The sequence below is a fragment of the Palaemon carinicauda genome, chromosome 8 (assembly GCF_036898095.1).
Source record: "Palaemon carinicauda isolate YSFRI2023 chromosome 8, ASM3689809v2, whole genome shotgun sequence".
Taxonomy (NCBI): domain Eukaryota; kingdom Metazoa; phylum Arthropoda; class Malacostraca; order Decapoda; family Palaemonidae; genus Palaemon; species Palaemon carinicauda.
Genome location: NC_090732.1, coordinates 39333396 through 39355612, shown reverse-complemented (window position 1 = coordinate 39355612; position 22217 = coordinate 39333396). Strand labels below are relative to the sequence as shown.

General features: G+C 36.8%; 1 protein-coding gene across 2 annotated transcripts in view; it reads left to right on the top strand.

Annotated features, from left to right (window-relative positions):
• Positions 1-22217, top strand: part of LOC137645715 (rootletin-like) — a 746485-nt gene that overhangs the window by 663177 nt on the left and 61091 nt on the right. For both annotated transcript variants that reach the window (XM_068378593.1, XM_068378592.1), the window contains exons 33-34: positions 5879-6091; positions 21427-21624. In XM_068378593.1, the coding sequence (XP_068234694.1) occupies positions 5879-6091; positions 21427-21624 (411 nt within the window). The remainder of the gene's footprint in view (positions 1-5878; positions 6092-21426; positions 21625-22217) is intronic.

Genomic DNA, 22217 nt, shown 5'->3' with positions numbered 1-22217 from the left:
AATATGCACATTTTCTAGGCGTTTCAAATGAATATCTTTGCATATAATTTTAATCTTGATGGCTTTTATTTCAAATAAATTTTTTTAAGAAATTGTGCATGATAAATGGCATTTATATGTAATTTCTAATAAAGTTTTGTTTTCCAATGGTTTTGTTTTCGATAAATTTTTCTAATCTAACATAATAAATGGAAATTTTTAACCCGACAGTTTTCACAATGACAATTAACCCACAATGGAAATTTTCCTACTGTAAGTTTTTTTTTTTTTTTTTTTTTATGGGGAATATTCCCAATGACAGTTTTCCTAGCACCATTTATAAATCCGTGTTGTACTAAGGGAGCAATGAGTGAACTGCGATATGGCGAGGATTACTGTTTGTGAAATATGATCCGGCTATCTGATTGCCCAGCACTTTGTTGCAGTAGAGGGACTTGAGAGTCTCAATAATGGGTTAGGCAATGGTAAGGGGGTGAATTATTCGACCTGTCAGTTTCAACCATATTGCTAAGGCCAGGTTTTAAGCCTTCTTCTTTATTTTAGTTTTTCTCTTCTTGCTTTATCGTGATAAATAGGCCTATATTTATATCTATCTGTATTATTATTATTATTATTATTATTATTATTATTTGTGTACTTATTTATTTTGTTTCTTAAATGACATGAATATTTCCACATTCGTTATTAATGCCTGCTTTGATGAATGAAAGAAGGGATCACGGTCGGAAGGTGTTTGTACTAAAAGCTTTATGTGAGAGTACTGGATGACATCAGCCATCTTGAAGATGGTTTGGACTATTTTGCCGGAACTATTTGCAAGCGATGGGTCATGGAATTCCGGGGGATCCAATTTTTCAGAGTAGGTCTCTTGGCTTATGGCTGATGTATTTTGGTGCTATCCTGTGGGTAGGGTATGGTTTGGACCATCTGGGATGTATACTTTCACTGTGTCAGTGGTGAAAAATGTAAATCTCCTTTCAAACGTATGATACTGTTTTGATATTCTCAAGCAGGATGGACAAACAAGCAACCAAACCAAACACAACAAACAAAACATATATATATATATATATATATATATATATATATATATATATATATATATATATATATATATGTATATGTATATATATATATATATATATATATATATATATATATATATATATATATATATATATATATATATGTATATATACATATATATATATATATATATATATATATATATATATATATATATATATATATATATATATATATATATTGTCAATAATGACCCAACATCTCGATATGCTGACTGCCCCACGGTACTTTTGCCAATCTCTGCTAATGCTGGTAATTAAAGTCTTCCTGACTGTTCTGCTCTGGCCATATCATCTCTTCCTGTTGATGATTAAAAGAGATCAATCGGTTGATATCTGTAGCACCAGTGTTTATACACACAATCCTTTAATTCTATCTTTATTTCATGTTACCAGGGGAGTAAAGTGTCTTGCAGCAAAAATTAAAATTTAAGAATTTTGTTCGTCTGGGGACTGCTCACAGTATCAATTATGAAGACTTATTCAATCTTTTCAAAGCTTTTAGAAAGATTGGAAGATTGAAGTTAAAATTCTCAAAAGATAAGCAAGAGTTTTAAGTCTTATATTGCATAAAATAAATTCCTCCTGAGCTGAGATTGCTTTTTAAGTGTTAAGGATTGCAAAGTTCCTGACTTCTGTCATGTGAAAATTCATACCATCAAAAATTTTATCAATTCTGAGTTCGATTATATTCCTAAATGCACTGCCTTGAATGGTGAAGTTCAAGAAATTAATTCTAAACTCATACTTGAACCAATTTAGTATGTTGCACCATTCAAGGATGGGTGTGATAACATTGTCAAGAGTTAGGGGTGCCAAGAAAAAAAAGTCAGTAAAATACCCTAAGGTAAACTGAAATAATAGGGTCGAGGTTTACTAGTTAAAGTTGGCAAAGAAATTCAAGCTGTTTTACTTGATAATTTGGCGCTGTTTTCTTTAGATATTATCGGAAGGGTATCACCTCTCCCAAATTTTAACCATGCTAATGGGGATCATAATTATATAGTATGAACTTTTATGAAGCCAGTTAGAAAACTGACAGGTACTAACAATGCTATCTTACTGGTATTTTCTTTATGGTTTTTGGTTGATTACATAAATATCCGACGCAAACATTTTTGTGAAGAAATTTCATCAATGACCAATGCAGTGTTATAATTGGTAGGATTATAGCCATGTCAATGTCAAATGCACCAATGGGAAAAAAGGTCTTAACTGCTCCAAGTTCCATGATCTCTATAGAATGCATGGCCGACAAATTTTGTCTTCATTGTAGGGGAGCTCATTCTCCGATGTCGAAACAATGTCCTCAATACAAGTTGGAACGAGCCATAATTGAAACTGCCGATGCTGAACATGTTACTTTTTTCTAGCCGGGAATAAACTTTTAGATAATACTTCAACATTTGCGAGTGTAGTATCCAATCCACTGGATTTGACAAATAACTCGAGAGCTGCTCATTATTCAGCTGATGCTAAGTTTAGGTATCCTGAATGCTACTCATTATCATCATCAAGTTCCTCAAAATCCAACCATCTAAAGTATTCTATTCCTACAGCCTCGCCGGGTAGAAATATGAAGTCTGCCAATTTAAAATCGTACTCTTTCACTGTTGCCATTACTACTAAACAATCATCTAAAGACATGCATCCTAATATGTTAACTAAAAGAGACACTAACAGCACTAGCCAAAATTATTAAATCAAGCAAAAACCCAGATTCATGTATAGAACAGGTTTGGCATACTAGCCACTAATTACACCACCAAAGACACTGAAGCTCTTTCCAATGTATAGATAGTTGAACTTGAATCCCAAAATCAAGATCTTTAGGGAGAAGACACGGATGTTTAACCAAACTCATAGGTTTCCTCTAGTATCAATCTACAGAAAGGTTCATTTATTAATGTAGCAAATTCAACTACTGCAGAAATAGAAACATTGACTCAACACTCGGCCTTTGCATCTAAACCTAACATCATAACCAATCAAGCTACTAAGCATGTGGTAAAGTTCGAAGTCTATAAGAATCCCTATGACTCTCAATTACAGTAGCAGAAGGAAACCTAACAAACGATGTAACATTAGAAAAAAATAAATACATCTCCAGTTATGGCATGACTAGTAAATCTGAGAATTAAACCTCCCAAAATATTTTCTTGAGGTTTTAATGACTACTTTATTTCGGAATTTAAAGACATTAAAAACATAAGTATGCATATAGTTAAAAATAAAAACCAGTGTGGTAAATGAGAAAGCTGACCATCTGATGAAAAAGCTTGCAATATGCTATCTTTATCTTAAAAAAGTTTTGGAAAGTTTAACCATAATTAAAATGATAATCATAAAGCAAATGATAATACAAGTAAACATTATGAAATTATATTATGTAAAAAACGAAATCCTAATAAAAATAGTAGTGCTAGTGCAGCTAAATGGAAATCCAACTCCAGCAAATTATTCAGAAATAACCTGCAGGCCAGTGGAAATCGATCTCCATTGCCATAATGTTCAACCCTTATGTAATTCAATGGAATATTAATGGACATAAAACTCGTTTGCATTTCGAGTAAATCCAAAGGCTATTAAAAAATTACTAACCTATTGCAATTATCTTACAGCATACGAATGACACAATTCCTTCATTAGGAAATTGCACTCTAACACCTTGCTCAGTCCCTTTTGTTGATGCATTAGGAGCTGCGATTGATATTCATAATAATGTAACTTATGATGCTAAGATATTTAACACTTCTGAATTTCAATTATCTGTAGTTGAAGTACATCTGAATAATAAAATTCCTTCAATATTTATAATATATACAATCAATCCTCTTGAAACTATAATTTGCAAAATGTAGCCAAAGAATTCCCAAATAAGCCAGAAGATATCTGATTAATTGGAGACTTCAATGCCTACAATCCCCTTTGAGCCAATTAATTGTATTAATTTTGATACAAATGGTTCCAAAGTTGAACAAATAGTGAATGATCATAACCTCTGTATATCAAATGAGGGAGACTAAAGTACATACTATTCAAAATTTCATAGAACATATTCTTCAATAGCCTTAACTCTGTTCCAACATTATTATTAATCGGTTTGAATAGAATGTGCTGGGCGGCCTTTATAGCAGTGACCATTTCCCCTTATCAATAACCTCGTTAGGACGTACACGAAGTCCTCCCATTGAATGTTATAATGCAAATAAAGCTGACTGGGATAAGTTCAAGTCTCAAGACAAATCTATGCCTCCATCTAATGGTCGATCAGTGAAACATTTGGTTCATTGGTGGTCAGATAGGCTAATCCACTTAATTAGGAAAAAGCACGCAGTTGGAAGGAAATTAGGATCTTTGAATAGAAGATTTTAAAAATTTGAGCACTGGACCTCTAATATAGGGTAATACGATTAACAAACTGGATGATATAGAAATAGAAATTAGTGTATTGAAACCATATTTTAATGAGATTTCTGATAAATTTTAAAAATGAGAAATAAAGTGAAGGATAATATCTGGGAAAAATTTTTCTATTACGCTTATTTCCAAACGCATGAAAACATGCAATGATAATACCAATAGGTAAGCCAGGAAAAGATCCCAGTAACACAAACAATAACAGAATAATTTCACTAACCAGTTGTGTTTGCAAATTGCTGGACAAAAATTGTAAATTATAGACCAAATTTGTGTTTATATCAAAGTAACATTTTATCTGCCTTGCAATTTGGCTTACAACTAAAATAATCTACCCTAGACTCTTTCTTACTCGTAAAATTATACACAGAGTTTAGAACGAAAGAAAATCACAGTAGTCATATCGTTAGACTTTCATAAGGCATACAATGCCACTTTGAGTTTAGAACGAAAGAAAATCACAGTAGTCATATCTTTAGACTTTCATAAGGCATACAATGCCACTTTGAGGTATTCCATACTAAAACCCTTACATCATAATGGTTTTCGAGGGCACCTTCCTATCTTGTTTAAAAATTTTATTGGTGGAAGAACATTCCAAACTCGTGTAGAGAGTTTTTTATTACGAATCTTACAACTTTGACTGTGGTGTTCCCCAAGGTAGTGTTTTAAGTTGGACTTTCTTTGCATTGGCAATTTGTAAAATAGATCCTCAAATGCCGCAGTGAGTGCAAAGTAGCCTTTATGTGGACGACTTTGCAATATACTACTCGTCAAACAATCTTCGTCACCTACAAAGAATTCTAAATAACTTCATTCGAAAGACAGAAGTTTGCACTGTCTGTTGTTAAAAAAAAAAAAAATCAATAATGTTTTATAAGAATTGTATATGAAAGCAAAACCGAGAAATGAATCTCACATTGGGTAACACTCAAATACACTTCCCAAGAAATAGTCAAATTTTTGGACTAACATTCAATACTTTTGTTTCTTACATCAAATCTAAATGATTATAAAGATGTCAAATACAATGTGGGGTGTTATTCCACTGCTGATGATACTAGACAAAATGCTCAGAGTTAAGTAAAGAGGAACATAATACACGTGCATTGAAAATCTCTAGAGTAAACTTCAAAACTGATTACTAGTTCATTGGTATAGCTGCTAACTCTAGAGTCTTGATTGTGATAACCAGAGATCTTTAGAAAGGTCCTTTAAAACAGTTTTAATTGTAGTTTTTGTTTATAGGGAATAGTTATGTGTTGGGATAATGTTGTGCTTGAACTGGTAGTATCTTGTATTTTTATGACCTTTTTCTTATAATACACAGTAAGTATGTTTTTGTAATCTTTCATTATTACCTTTCCTAACAGAATCTTCATTCAACCAAAGACAATGTCAATCGTACGATTCGGGCACTTGAGGACCAAAACTTGACTCTTAAAAATAAAGTAGAAGATCTGAAGACCCGAATGGCAGTAATCTCAAACTCTGAAGCAGAATTGAAGAACAAACTCTCAGCAATCAACCGATCTTTGAAGGAATCAGTGTCTTCATCCAGTAGCATGCAAGAAGAACTTAGTAGGGTAAGGTTTACAATTTGTACTGGATAAGAAACTGTAGAATATCATAAATATTTTTATAATTATGTTTAAAGCAGAATGCTTTTGTGCTTTTATTTTTGTATTGCTATCAGATATATCTAAGTTTTTAGAAGTTTTAAAATTTGTGCTGTTGTAAAAAAAATAATTTAGGCTGTGACTTTTATGTACAGCATACTTTACCATATCAACATGTGAGCAATGAAGATAATGAATGCTTAAAGATGATAAGGTATTTATTTCTATGAACCTCCCCTGGTGTTTATATTGCTGCTCTCTAAAAGCTGGTTGAATGTTGATGTCTACCCTTAAACTGAGGATTTCAACTTTACTTTTTTTGTAATTCCCCTACTTGTCTAGTGTATTTATCATTGAGTTCATATATCATTGCAATGGTGCATGAAAACCCTACTGCATGGGTAGAGCATATCCCTATTTCTTTCAGTTCTGTCACAATAGTTGCTCGAGCACATGATACCTGCTCTAGAGGCTGAGATGTTTTTTAAATGCATTATAATTTATTCAATTAAAAAGAATTTCTTCTTCAGGATTATTTGAGGCTTCTTGAGTGGGTTGTTTAAGGTATTTGTTGCTGGAGGATAATGATCCTCCTCCTCCTTGTAAAACATTGCGGTACTAAAAAGGGATTTGAATAACAGTTCTGAGAAATGTACTTCCTTAACAGTTCCTCTTATCAAGGATTTTCCCAATTAGTAGCTGTCCATATAAAAGGTTCAATTCATGAAAGAAATTGTCTATTCAGTGGAAAAGCAAGAGGACACTAGTTTAGTTGATGTTTAAGTAATAAGGTAGCTGATGCCACGTAGGCTATTACCAATCTTGCAGGAATTTTAGTAATGGGCTCTGTGGACTTGGCCTTGCTTTGTTTTTGCAACTCTCAACTCAAAAGGCTAACTTCTCAAGTTGTGCCTAGCAGCTCTGATGTGCTAGTCAGTAAGGGTTCTGTTGATACTCAGTGCATGATAAAATCGATAGCCGCTCATAAAGCTATGCTCTCTCAATTACTTTCGGCCCTTTTATTGCAAAACCCTTGCATTTTCGTAATCCGGTCATCTTTGTATGACCACCAGAGTCCGACATAAAAGACCGGTTGTGCAGTCTGGATCCAAATGTCCCTCCTCCCATTGAAGTAACCTCTCATAATCAACCATGGTATATTCCAGCAATATCCTAGAGTTCACTTGCGTCTTATTCACTTCAATTCCTTATTAATCAGTAAATCCGAAGTGTAGTAACTAAAGCTTCCCAAATATTTAATGCCTACTCAAACAAACCAGCACAGATCTCAAAACCAGGGAAATAGAAAGAAGGTCACTCAACCTTTGGATCAACTCAGCATATAATGGAATCTTAAATATATGTAGAATTGAAATCCTCTTGAAATTTTCATCACTCAAACAGAATCATTCTATTATCTGGCAGCTTTACTTTTAGTCCTTGACAAAGACTTAACCTCGCTAACACTGTCATCGGCTAGTCCTTTTTCTTCTTACTGCTTCTCAAATGCCAGGATACTGACCAACAGGTCCCACCAATCAGCACTGGTGTCTTAATAATAATAGGGAAATGCCATGTAGGCCAATATCTCCCCTCAGTTCAACATTCCTGCAAAGGGAGTCGGTATTATTGGAACAAGAAAATGGGAGGCAAATACATAGAAAAATTAACTTTTGTAAAACCTATATTTGATTAAAAAAAACGAGGACTTATAAATCATATGAATGGCCTCACTCGGTTTGGTCAGTTTCATAGTGGCCACAAGCTAGGTCCTTTTTCTGTTCACTCTCATTTTGATAATAAGTAAATCATTATTATTATTATTATTATTATTATTATTATTATTATTATTATTATTATAACTAGCCAAGCTACAACCATAGTTGGAAAAGCAAGAGGCTGTAAAGGAAAAATAGCCCAGTGAGGAAAGGAAATTAGGGAATAAATGAACGATATTATAAGTAATGAAAAGATTAAAAGAAAATATTAAAAAAAAACATCAGTAATATGTAAACATAGTTAATATATAGACTAATAAACACTTATGTCAGCCTGTTCAACGTAAAAACGTTTGCTGCAAGTTTGAACTTTTGAAGTTCCACTGATTTAACTACCAGATTAGGAAGGTCATTCCACAACTTTGTCACAGCTGGAATAAAACTTCTAGAATACTGTATAGTTTTGAGCCTCATGATGGAGAAGGCCTGAATTTTAGAATTAACTGCATGCCTAGTATTACGAACAGGATAGAACTGCCCATGAAGATCTGAATGTAAAGGATGGTCAGAATTATGAAAAATTTCATGCAACGTGCATAATGAACTCGTTGAACGACAGTACCAAAGATTAATACCCTGTATCTAGATCAGGAATAAGAAATTTGAAAGACCTGTCCAACAAATTAAGATGAGAATCAGCAGCTGAAGGCCAGACATGAGAACAATACTCGAAACAAGGTAGAATGTAAGAATTAAAACACTTCTTCAGAATAGATTGATCACTGAAAATCTTAAAGACTTTGTCAATAGAAAATAGAATAGGAGTTATAGCTTCTTTAACAATATCTTGTGAAGATTGTAAAGTAGATAAGTTATTGGCAAAATTAGATCATTTGATGTGTGTTCATTGCCGAGGATTAATGTATTGTGTTCTTTACTATACTAATTAATTTACACTGGCTGCCTATTAAAGCAAGTTATCAGAACCGGATGCCAAAAATATCTAAGAGAATTGCTACATATTGTGCAGCCAACAAATCATGTTGACACGAGAGTAGTTACACATGGTTTCAAATTACTGGAACCTAGATATATGTCTACTGTAGGCTCTAGAGCATTTACATATGCAACCCCGAGACTAATCAATAAACTCTCACTAGACATCTGAAGGACTTTCTTTTTCTATTAGTTCTTCGATAGTGTGGATTTGACAATACATGAGCAATATTCAGTGTGAAATGTTGAATGCTTTGGAAAGAACATGATAGAATGACTATGGAGGTCCTGTAAAGGGTAAGAGTAAGGTTCCCCTGCTTTATATGAACAGAAAAGCAGCCCTTAAAGTACTAATAAGTGTCATGAAACATCCTTTTACAAGTGGGATACACCAGTTCATAAGTCATTTATTGATACTAGTGGGTCCTTCTGGTAGTTTTGCGAGTATTTTCGTCTTAACGCCAAAACCAACCCCGTGAATCCAAGAAAAGTCCTTTGATAAACCTCTCTAGAAAAAGATGTATCTCTCGCCCATTATTATCATTATTATTATTATTATTATTATTATTATTATTATTATTACTTGCTAAGCTCCAACCTTAGTTGGAAAAGCAGAATGCTATAAGCCCAGGGGCTCCAACAGGGAAAATAGCCCAGTGAGGAAAGGAAACAAGGAAAAATAATATATGAACAGTAACAACATTGAAATAAATATTTCTTAAATAAACTTTAAAAAACAAGAGGAAGATAAATAAGATAGAATAGTGTGCCCGAGTGTACCCTCAAGCAAGAGATCTCTAACCCAAGACAGTGGAAGACCATAGTACAGAGGCTATGGCAGTACCCAAGAGTAGAGAACAATGGTTTGATTTTGGAGTGTCCTTCTCCTAGAAGAGCTGCTGACCATACCTAAAGAGTCTCTTCTACCCTTACCAAGAGAAAGGAGCCTCTGAACAATTACAGTGCAGTAGTTAACCCCTTGGGAGAAAAAGAATTGTTTGTTAATCAAAGTGTTGTCAGGGATATGAGGACAGAGGAGAATCTGTAAAGAATAGGCCAGACTATTTGGTGTATGCATAGGCAAAGGGAAAGTGAACTATAACCAGAAAGAAGGATCCAATGTAGTACCGTCTGGCCAGTCAAAGGACCCCATAACACTCTGCGATTAAGTCCTCAACTGAGAGGCACCTCTCACGTAGGACAGCAATTTATGTATTGTATCTATGAAGTTTGTTGCCAACCATTGCAGTTTTTGATGGTCTTGTAGTTTTTCAATAGTGTGATCTAAGAAATGTCTTTATATTCCAGTATCCTATGATTAATTTATAGTAATTTTTAGGCTGTTAGTACAATGTCTCAATGTCCATGTCTAAACATCTATATCAATTATTCAGACACCAAGAAATCTTTCGTTATTAATGTGGATATTCTTTCGGCATAGCTGGAAGGTAGCCAATTAAATTTTTAGTGTGAGGTGGCACCCTACCCAAACATTGGCAAGGGGGTGGCCAAGGGTACCCAGTCACCTATATATATACTCACAGATCAGTGATGTAGTCACTTTTTCATTTTGGCTGGGAGAGAGCGGACGTCTCCTCTCTTCTCCTCAAGGCTTAGACATAGACATTGGGCAAATTGTTGCTTTATGCTCATCTCTCCCTTTTCAGGTGTGTCTGCACTTCTTTTTTGACACTCCCATGCAAACCTGCCCTGGTCACGAAGGTCGCCTTTCGGGACCTTCCCGTCGTCAGTTGAGATCAACCGTCACTCAGTGTGGCCAACCTGTAGTGGGCATCGTTGCAAGCAGGGCTCACCCTGTGATGAGTGTAGGGAGTGGTCTGCCTCCCAGTGGAAGAGATTTGGGCATTGCAAGAAGAAGAAAGTCAAGCGGGATCATTCTCCCTCAGGGTCTACCTCGTGCGCACTACCATATCTCTTTCCGAAGTTCCTCCTTGTCGCCTTCCTCTGGGAAGCCATCGAGTGGGAGCGCAGACCCTTTAGCTCCTGGTAATGTTTCTTTCCCTAGTGAAGTATCTTCACCTCAGGCGGTTAGAGTGCCCTTCTCTCTTGCAGTTGTGTTGCAAGCGTGGCTGTCCTTGGGGATTTCTGCTTCCTCTTTGATGGAGGCACTTTTGCAGCTCCTTCAGCGTGGGCCAAAGAAAGACCCTTTGCCTCTGGCTTCTTTCAACCTGGGGATTTGCGAACTCCTTTTCTCGCCCTCCGAACGGCCTCCTGCTGATGATGAGCCCTCTCGCCTGCATCATCACCTCCTAATTTGCAGCCCATTATTTCTAACCTTAGGAATGTTTCTTCCTCTGCAGTAGTAGATCTTCAGGCGGCCAGCTTTTCATCTGCTCGCTGATCGCAAGGACGAAACTCAACATCTTCTCGTCCTCCTGAAGAATCATCTTCAGGACATCATTTACGGCGATCCAAAGATCAGATAAAGGATCTCAGGTCATCACGAACTCAGCGCTCTTCCTCGCGAAGGTGTTCTAACTATAGGGCTTTACACTCATGAGACCAAAGGTTATCACAGTGTCGTCATTCTTCCTTGCAAAGGCATTCTCATGAGAGTTCACAATCACGAGGTCAATACTCAAGCTCACAAGATCGACGCTCACGATCACGAGATTAACGCTCACGATCACGAGATCGACGCTCACGATCACGAGATCAACTCTCACGATCACGAGATCGACTCTGACGATCATGCGATATACACTCACGATCCCAAGACAAACGATCTCAGACAAGATCTGAACATTTGCGTTAATGATCTCGATAGTCCCAATCACAAGGGCGATGCTCACATTCACAGCAGGCGATGCTCACGATCATGAGCGCAAAGCTCACCATCATGAGGGCGACACTCACGTTCATGAGGGTAACGCTGACGAGGCCTAAGCTCACCTTCACGAGGGTGATACTCACGAATGTGGACAAGGCACTCTAAACGCTCCAAATGCTCACAATCCCAAGGTAGACGCTCAGGATCAAAAGCAGAATGCCTACGATCATGAGCAGGACGCTCTTGATGAAGAGCAGGACAATCTAGGAATTCCTCTTCACAAGGGAAATGTAGGCGCTTGCGTTCAACATCCACGCTGTGTTCTACATCTCCGACCTCTCCACAACGAACTTCGATTAGTCGAGGACTACCCACTGCCCAATTCACTGAGGTGCATCCTGCTAAGCTACCCTGTCCCCTTTGCCGCTTGATTCGCTTTAGCTAAACATCTATATCAAGTTTGGAGTAGGTAATGTTTTAGCACCTTTTCTAGCCCTCTCACTTTAAAAGGTGAACTGTGTGGCACCATAAAAGGGCAGCTCAGTCACAAATATAGCTGGCAAAACCGAGTGCTTCAAACTTTTCCAACTTGCCAGCAACTGAATCTAACATACTTACTCTGCAGTAACAGCTACCACTCCCAGCACGAACCGGCCCCTACCTCCCTGCACCATCCCCAAAAGGACTTGATGATACGTGATTATGTGTTGATGAGGATGAGGGACTGTACTTTCCCTGTTAAATTATTAATGAGAAATGAGGGCTTGGGCATGGGCATAACTCTCAAACATGGTTGAACTTCCAAATTACTAATGTCAGATCCCAAAGAGAAGCCTCAGTAACCTGTTTTGAAACCTTTGAAAGCTTTTTTGATAAAGGAGGTAGTGATCAAAATAGTTTTCAACCTTTAATAACATAGTTTATTTAAATCTAAATGATTTAAGATTATGACAAAGTTACTTTTATTTGAGAGAGAGAAAGAGAGAGAGAGAGAGAGAGAGAGAGAGAGAGAGAGAGAGAGAGAGAGAGAGAGAGAGAGAGAGAGAGTGTGTGTCAGTCTTTTCATACAATAATTTTATCAAATATTAAAATAATAATCATATACAGAAGTACATTAAGTTTTAGAGCCTATTTTGGTAATTTTCATTGGTAATATTTTGTATGTTTCAACCAACCATCCCTGACTGTTTCTGTAACTCAAATTCTTTGAAAAATTTGGTTGGAGCATTTGATATTCTTAATTACCAGTGAGGAATGGATCCAAATGAGTATATAAATGACCTTAGAAATTTTATTTATTAATAAATTTAAACACTGTAGAAGGTTGGTAAAATAGTAAATAGAGACAAATAAGTTAAATAGGAATCAGAGGTTCTCTTCAACTCACACTTTTATTCATACAAATTACACCTATTTTCATATGGTTATCTTAACATGTTGCACAAAGTTCCACAACAAAACTATTGGTTAGTCAGAACGTAAAACATAAAGGGATTTGACAAATAACGTCGATTATCCTCAGAATGAAAGGGATTAGTCAAAAGCGTAATACACAATGTAGGGGAGCGGCTAAGGGAAAAATCGTTCAGTTTGTGAAGAAAGCATGAAACTTTCCACAGTGGTATTTTAGGACCTAAGGATCATGAAAAAAAATAGACCCCAAAAAAATCGATCCCGTGGTGGCAGCCATATTGAATTTCAAAATGGCCGCAATTTTTTTACTTATTTTAGTCTATAACTCCGTAACTAAGGGAGGTAGAATGTTAATTCCTGCACCTTCACCCATGTTTTGAGGGTCAAGGAATCCAATGGACCCATTGTCAATTTTACCAAATGTCGGCCATATTGGATTCCAAGATAGCCGACACCAAAATTCAGATTACAGTATATTATATCTCATAGAATATCTTTTTTTTCTGATTGATTGAACAATTTCTAGATGTCACCCCAATGTTTTCAGGGTTGAGAATTTTCAATTAGCATATTTAAAATTTCATTTTGTGTTAGCCATATTGGATTTCAAGATGGCTGCTGCTGACAATATAGGGTTAAAGTGTTCCATGGTCAATGATGCGAAATGCAAAATTTCCAGGTTTTCCAAGTGTTTCAAAGGTGGGTGGTAAATTTGAATATTTCTTGAAATCTTATCCCCTTATGTCTGCCATATTTGATTCCAAAATGGCTGCCTTAACAAATTTTATAGACCAAACTTTCTTAATTTATGCTGTTTATTTAGGTAAAAAGGCATTTTCAGCTGAACGTTCAATACAGTATCTCCTGGTAAAAGCATATATCAATATCAGGGTCACATTTGGTTATAATACAACCAATCAAAAAATGAAAGTAAAGATGCATTTTAAGCAGGTCAAGGTTGCATTCCTCATGATTATCAAAGTCAAAATGTCAAAAGTTTGTCAGTTAAACCTCATAATAATTACCATTACATTTGCAAAGCTGGGTGCAAGCCTTTTTAGTCTTGAATGTCTTAAAGCATTTGCAGTTTCCTGAGCAAGATTTAGTGCAACCACAAGCAATCAGTTCAAGACAGGCTTTTTCAGCAACTGGTAAAGTTGTCCACATAGGTTTGTAACATCCATCCTCAGATTTTCTCCAACCCCAGTCATTTGCGCAAGGGAGTTGCGGTTGAGATTGGAGGCACTGGCTCCAAATGTATCCTGCCTGGTAAACTGATGTCTTGATATGCTCCTCAAGTGCTGCCCTGGTCGGAGGAATATTGTCAATGTTTCTTGAACATTTTGTGAACAAGTTCATTCGTGCTGCATTCACATGGATATCATCACTAGTACGACAGTACATCAAAACTACGAACCGCTCCAGTTTGCCAATGACCTCTTCTGAAAGTATGCATGGAGACGATAGCAAGATGAAAATCTCAATGCAATCCAAGTGTTCCAAGCTGTTGTCTTTCCATAATTTGCAAAATATGCTGTTGTGTCGCATCCCGTGAAAGCATGAAAGTATGGCAGTCCTTTTGCCTTCTGAGGACCAATTGAAGATACTATCTCATGAATAGGGATGTACCGAAAGTCTTTGCCAGTTCCATAGGTAATCCATAGCTCCTGAAGGTTAGAAATGTCACTGAAACTAGCAACTGCCAGGACAACAACATCAGTGTCCACTGTTCTGATCATCACTGTTTTGAAGACAGACAAAACTGCATCCTGGACATGCAGCAGGATCCTTGAATCTGCTTCCTCTTGTGTGCATGGCTGAAGTCGATCCGTTTGCAGATCTAGACTTGAGCTAACAACAGACTCATTCAAGGTGGATACAATCACTCTGTTTCCAGTGTCATTTGAAACACACTCGTTAGCTAGGAACTGAAAAAGTTCATCTTTGTTGTTATCATTACGTAGGAAATTTTTCCAATTTCCTGGAAGCTTGACATTTTGTGACACCCGTCGGCGAGCACCAGTTCCTCTGCTCTCTCTTGTAGAGAGTTTTAAGCTGTCCTTCAAGTAAACATCCCAAACTATGTCAATTCGAAAAGATTTCTGTAACTCAGACATCACATATGGTAGGAACACCTCCTTAGCATACTCCCCAAATGTCTTAGCTTCTCCAATTGGCAGAAAGTGTACAACAGCTGCTCCGTCAAAGACTCGAACATTAACAATAGGATGACTTGAGTGCAAATCCTTGTTTTGAGATTGGAGACAGTCTTAAAGATCAGACTTTTTCCCTTTCCTCAATTTCCCTCCTGAAGATATTGATGGCGGATATAGCTGGTTCTCATGTTTGAAAAAATCATCGAGGTTACTTTCCCTCATCTGGCTAGCTATATAGAGTCTGGAGAAGAGACTACAGTCATTCTTAAGTTCTAGAACTTTTTGTTTGTCCTTAGACACACCAGATTTTGATTTACTTTTAAAAAGCAGGAATGAATTTCTCGAAATTGGTGCACTTATTGCTGTCTCATTTTTCACTAATCGCTCCTCAATGAAGGTTTTGAATTGTTCTGTCCCAAGTATTTCAATTTTTTTAATACTGTCAACTACACACTGGGACAATATATCTTGTGTGTCAATTGTAGACAAGTTCTTGCTTTGATCAAGAAAAGGATTTCCAAGTTCCTCCATTGTGTGAACAAGAGCTTGCACATCCTCCAAGAAAGTTCTGTGTGTGGCGTGGCTCTGATCATGATGTTTGCTGCCAGTGTCTGCAGCATCTGTTGGATCCATTTCAAGTTCATATTCCGCTACAATCTGTGAGAGTTGTGGACCAGCCACCATCCATCGTCGCAGGGCACCAGGGTTTTCTGTTAATCCAATAGCTCCACCATCTCCCTTTACACGGGCATTAACCTGCTCGTGGGCTTGGTCCAGTCCAATAGCTGAAAAGGTATTTCCAGTTTTATTGGAAGTAAATGCATCTCGCATGAAAGCATTGTAAACCTCTGGGCATCTTTGCTGGAGAGTAGACATGTCTCTAATGTGGACTGGAAGCCATCTTGCATAATGCACATGATCCATGGCAAAGAACCAAGGGGCAAGTTTGGCCAAAGTTTCCGACATACAACTCGAAATCAGACGTCCTAATTGCTCTCACAAATGCCAGCAGTGTACGTTCTAGATCAAACACCATACTCCAAAAATGAAACATGGGATGTTGGATGTTCAAGACGCATCTGTTCACACCATTCAAGGTATGCATTCTCAGAGTCAAGAGCCCTGTCAGCAGTTGATGTGTTAACCTCCTCATAAGCTTGTCTCTGAAGAATATGTAGTGTGGCCATGGTTACCTGATGAGCTCTTCGTGTCTTTGTTACATGAGATCCATGTATAAAACTATCAGCTGTTCCTGAAGTTGCAACATCCGCTTGAGTGAGTGCATTTGTCCAGCCACTCCCCTCAAGCAAGTCCCCAATTACTTTTAAGGAAGCCATCTCTATATGCAAGGGACCAAGCATCACAACATATTTGTCTTCACCATATAGATTTGAAAATTTCCATTGAATTTGTTTGCCTATGGCATATAGAGGTTGATCCATTGTCAGAACTGGGACCTGACCTGGATTAAGTAGTTGTGTGGCATCCTGATTGGTCTTCATACAATGCATTATCATGGCAACAGAATGCGATGCTTCCCTAAACATTGGCATTAGGGCTATAGGCGTTGGCAATTTGGCATTAGTTGGGTCCTGTAGTGATGCATGAAATGCTGCCCAAGATACAAAATCATCTTTATCAACAGTTTCTTTTAGAAAAACTGAGACATGTTTCTGGAGCCACCTATTCTCAACCTTCTCATCATCAAGTAGCTTATTCGTTTTTGGTGTCACGGGTCCAGCAATTATTGGTGCTTTAATTTCCTTAGGCATTTGAGGAGCAGGTAAAATGTTTGTGTAACTTAATGGCAATGGAGGTATTTATTTTTCAGTGATATTGTCCTCTAAAACAGGTCGATTTCGATCGGTTCCACAACTGTCTTGAGTCGAATGTTGGCATAAAGAGTGGGCTGTTCCATGAAATGATTCATCTGAGGTCACAGAACTGGGGTTATGATCAATATTATCAACTTGTCCAGTAGTGAAAACACTGTTTTTCAACTGTGGGGGGACATACATCTCCATCATTTTCAAATTGTTTGATAATACTCTGAGCAACTGAAGATGATATCCTAAGAACTCGGTCATAGGATATGGACAACCCATGCATGTGGAGACAGTCAATCAGTTCACGCTTTCTAGTCTTAACATGCATTTTGAGACCAAGGTAGAGTGGGATAGGAACTTCCCGGTCACTGTTATGTCGCACTACCGATTGTCTTTGTCTTGTAGTTTTCTTAACACTATTGAAGACTATGAGTTGTGATATGGTTTTTGCTGCCTGGTTAGCAGATTTCTCCTTCATTGACTGTGATTTAATACTAAGTCCATCAAGAATCATGTTGACAAGTGCAAGCAATGTTTTAGGAACAGTTTCTTCCTCACATAATGAACCACTAAATGCATGGCCAAATTCAAAAAGCTGTTTTCGAACTATTGTGGCTGCTTTAGCCAGATGAATTGCTTCTGAATCATTATCAGAACAAGCCTGCAAAATTGCGTCACCAATTGCTGTGTCATAAGTAAGTAAAATATCTCTCCCCTGCTTTGCAGCCTTCAGGTATGGACAGTGTCCTAGAAGACGTTCTTTGAGTCTAGTGGAGTTAACATTACCCTTATATTCTGGGCTAAGTTCTGCAAGACGTTCACTATACACTGTTACTAAATCAGCCAGACGAAAAACAGGCACAGTTGCAGCAGTTGCTGACAGCCTCTGTTCCTCAATGTATGATATCAACTCTGCCAGTGCTATACTATCACATGAAAGTAAATCTGAACTGCCCTTGACACTTTCGGAACGTTCCTCTAATTTCACTTGTCTCCTGTACCTATTGAAGAGATTGGTCAAGCAATCTTTGTGATATATGGCTGTAGATGCGACCATGTTACCAGGGGCTAATTTTGTTAATAGCTTTGTGTCTTTTAGCTTAGTAGCATACATTCGAACTGTTTTATCAAGTCCAAATGTACTAGCATTGTGTAGTCCTGGGGGTCCCGCCTTTTGGTCACAGAAAAAGCAGACGGGTTCTTCCTGATTGGAGGTGCTACAGTGAGGACCCTGAATACTAGATCTTCGTTTAACTGGACTGTAAACACAAGATTCGTCACTTTCATCTGCAAGTTCTAAGGCACGCTTTTCTATGCGGTCAAGCTTCAAATCAGTAAACAAGTTTCTGCAGTTCTTGTGCCATTGTCCTCTGTTTTTCTGCAAGGTTGCAGCTATGCCTGAGCCGTCGTTTAACTGCTGCGGACATACATTTAACGGAACTTTTCCAAGTTCATGGAATTTCATTAAGTTCTTGTCAAATTACTGATAGCTTTGCCCTATCGCTTTGGCAACCCCTCGCCCTCTCCCTCGCCCTCTCCCTCGCCATGGTTGTTCAAGGGCCTGTGACGTCGTATTCTGCTGGCACAGTACACATAAATTCCAGTCGATCAGGGATCTTGTCACGTTGGTTTCACCCGGCTTAACAAGTTGGAATTGTTTTGACATTGCTGTCTTGTCGCATCAAACCTGAAAATAAGCATACAAACACTATGAAATAAAATCTAAAAGTAAAAAAAATAATATGACGGCCATCTTGAAATCCAAAATGGCCGCCATTAGGTCACTTTTAAAGTTAATAACATCGACTGATCCTCTGAAATTGAAAACATGAAGATAGACAGTGATTTTATGGTCTATTACCCGATATAACACAAAAGTTTCAGAAAAATAGGAGATTTTGGCGGCCATATTGGAATTTAATATGGCGGCCACCAGGGGACACTATTTTCTAGGGTCTATTTTTTTTTATGAACCATAGGTCCCATAGAGTTCACATATCAAGTTTCATGCTTTCTTCACAAACTGAACGATTCTGGTGAAAAGTGGCCCTTAGCCGCTCAGCTAATGTGACTCTTAGACAAAGGGTCTACTTCATTGTCCTATGGATTAAGATGTTAGTCAGACACGTGGACGACAATCAATTGTAGTGTCAGAAGTACATAAGATTATAACAAATTAAACCATAATTACAACAAAACAAAGGATTATCTGAGTTCTACAAGGTTAGAACCTTCTAGGAAACTTGGTTACACAGTTTCCTTAAGCTCGCAAAGGATACTAAAAATTACGTTCTAACAAATCTCTCTGCCAAATTCAAGTCTGGCCTTTGAACATCCTACAATTTAGGTTATACATGTGGGCCAAATGGGATACAATGAGGTGACTCTTAGAATGCTTAATTAAGCTGATTGAATTTATGACTTAGAAACTTTTAATACTTCAAAAGCCAAAGGTGAAAAAATCCAGCTCGAAGGACTACTTGAGGAAAATTTAAGTGTGGAAATTTACATAATTCAAACCATATTGCCCGAACTGAGAGTGGGAAGTGATAAATTAAATAAAAGGATCATAACGAAATAAAGGGTTAGTCAGGATATTAAACATAAAGGGATTCAAGAAATGATATAGATTAGCCTATGAATGAAAGGGGTTAGTCAAAAGTGTAAATCACAATGGGATCCTTAAATAAAGGGTCAACACAATTGCCCCGTGGATTAAGGAGTATAGTCAAGCATGTGGATGACAATCGGTTGCATGGTGTCAGACGTCTATAAGATTATAAAAAAATTACAGTAAGTTCCCTTAATTCCTTGGGCCCGCCCTCGAGACTCCCATGATACGCCACACTGACTGCTTCAAGGGGTCTTTCTTCTTCTTCTGGGTACACAAGGCAGGGTGTCGAAGATAAGCACTGAGGATGGGCCATATGGGTCCCCAAGAGCTTGACCTACTTCAGCACTGCACGTCCTATTGTTGGAAGGCTAGTTTGAAAGGAAGAAACTGTAAACCTGTCTCCCGAAGCAGAAGAAAAACACTATACGATGTGAAGACATCTAGGCCTACCCAGTCTTTAGGTGCCATATAGGAATCAGAAAACCTGATTACTCTCTCTTTAGAAACCGGTCTTGAAGGGTGTCTCTATAGAATACAAGGAGTAATCTTGTGGCTTCAGGGGAATATACCTAAGAATAAAACCTGTCTGGCATATACAATAATTGATATAATGAAAGAAAAATCAGAAAAGACAGTGCATGGTGGACAACTTCCTAGTCAAACAGACTTGAAATGTAGACAGAGAGATGTAAATAAAATGCAAATAAACTGTAATGTACGAGATGAATAAGTATAAATGCATAGAAATAAAGAGTGAAGGTAATTCTTCATGGAAGGGTTGGTAGCCAAAATTCACTCTCTTTCCTGAAGAGTCACATCTAATAGCTGAAATTTCATTACTTGTCATTGACAGCTGACATTGTGACTAAAGTCAAGGCTCCAGTTAGACAAACCCATTGTATAGCACTATTAACCATCCCTTCGTTAGGTTTTTATATATAAGCGATGAGGACATCTTTCATTAACTTTTGTGACCCTGATATTCCAAAGTCAATACCTCTGAATTTTTCTTTCAATGAGTTTGTCCAAGAAACATATCTTAAAGCACAGTCTCTGTATAAAGACCAATTTTTATCTCGAGGAAAGGATTTAGGCAAGTCATCTTCATATTCCCTCTAATTCTTGCATCTCTTATTCATTTATGACATCCTAGAGCTGCATATCTACAAGGTATCATGTCTCACACATATGGTAAATTTCTTCATTTGCCAATATACAGAAATTTACTTACAACTCCCCATTTAATTCTAAGACTTTTTCTTGACCTATCCTAGCATCCAGACGTTCTCATTAATTTTCCAGGTCTTAATCACTCCTCTTTGGCATTCAGAAGTTTGGTCCTTCCTTTTTATTGCAATTTGTCCATATTTAGAAGATATAATCTGAAGGGAAAATAATAGATTTTTTTTTTTTCATAGAAACTTATTACTCATAGTACGAGTTCCCTATTCACAATCACACAGCTTCATGCCCACACTACACAAAACGTGATGCAGGCGATTAATGTGTAGGCCTACACATGCTCCATGTTACTATTGGTCTTTTTCTTTGTAAGACGAGATAGTGCAGTGTTTGGGACTTTCGAATACCACAAATTTTCTCTATGTAAGATATAGATTTGTATGATAAACCAATTGTATTTTATGGAAAATTAGTATTGTAGTAATGTATTATTAAGGGTATTTCTATTGTAAACACATACAGTAGTAATAATGAAATTTGTATTTCCAAAATTGATTTTGTGATACATATGCTGTACTGTACTGATATAATATTTGTCTTCCACAGTCTCAGAATCAGTTATCACGAAGTGAAGGTGAACGCCGCCAGTTAGAGGAGAAAGTTGCAGATTTGCAGAGTGCAATTGGAGAATTGAAACGCCAGAAAGAACAACTGTCGGAGTTCAAAACCAAAGCTCAGCAAGACCTCTCAAATGCAGAGATAAAGAATGCCGAATTAGAAATGAGCTTGAAGTCCTTGAAAGGGGTAATTAAGTTAATCAGAGGATAACATTAACATTCACATCACTTAATTTTGATAATTTCCTCCAAAAAGGCCGAATGAATATGTAGATTAATCATATAACTCAAGAATAGTAATCAATCTTCTTTATTTTTATTAGAAGGGAAGTTGAATTATCTTGAGATATTTTTTTGAAAAGAAGAAATAAATAATTTTGTAGAACTTTATTATGTTATCACTTTCTGTGTCACGTAAGATAGTGTAGGCCTATCATTCAGATAATGATATTGGCAAGGATTTGTTTTAATATTTGTCTTTTAAAAGATTTGACACGTTAGTAGAATATTTTGTAGTGTTGGCAATTATACCTATATAGTACATTTTAGCTACCAACAGAGTTATATATATATATATATATATATATATATATATATATATATATATATATATATATATATGTATATATATACACATACATAAATAAATATAAGGTACATTTTAGCTACCAACATATATATTTGTGTGTATGCATTTCTTCTAACTGTAATCTAACAATTTAATATATTTCTTGAAAAGAACCAAAAAAGAAACTAAGGAAATCAAATTAATCACCATTT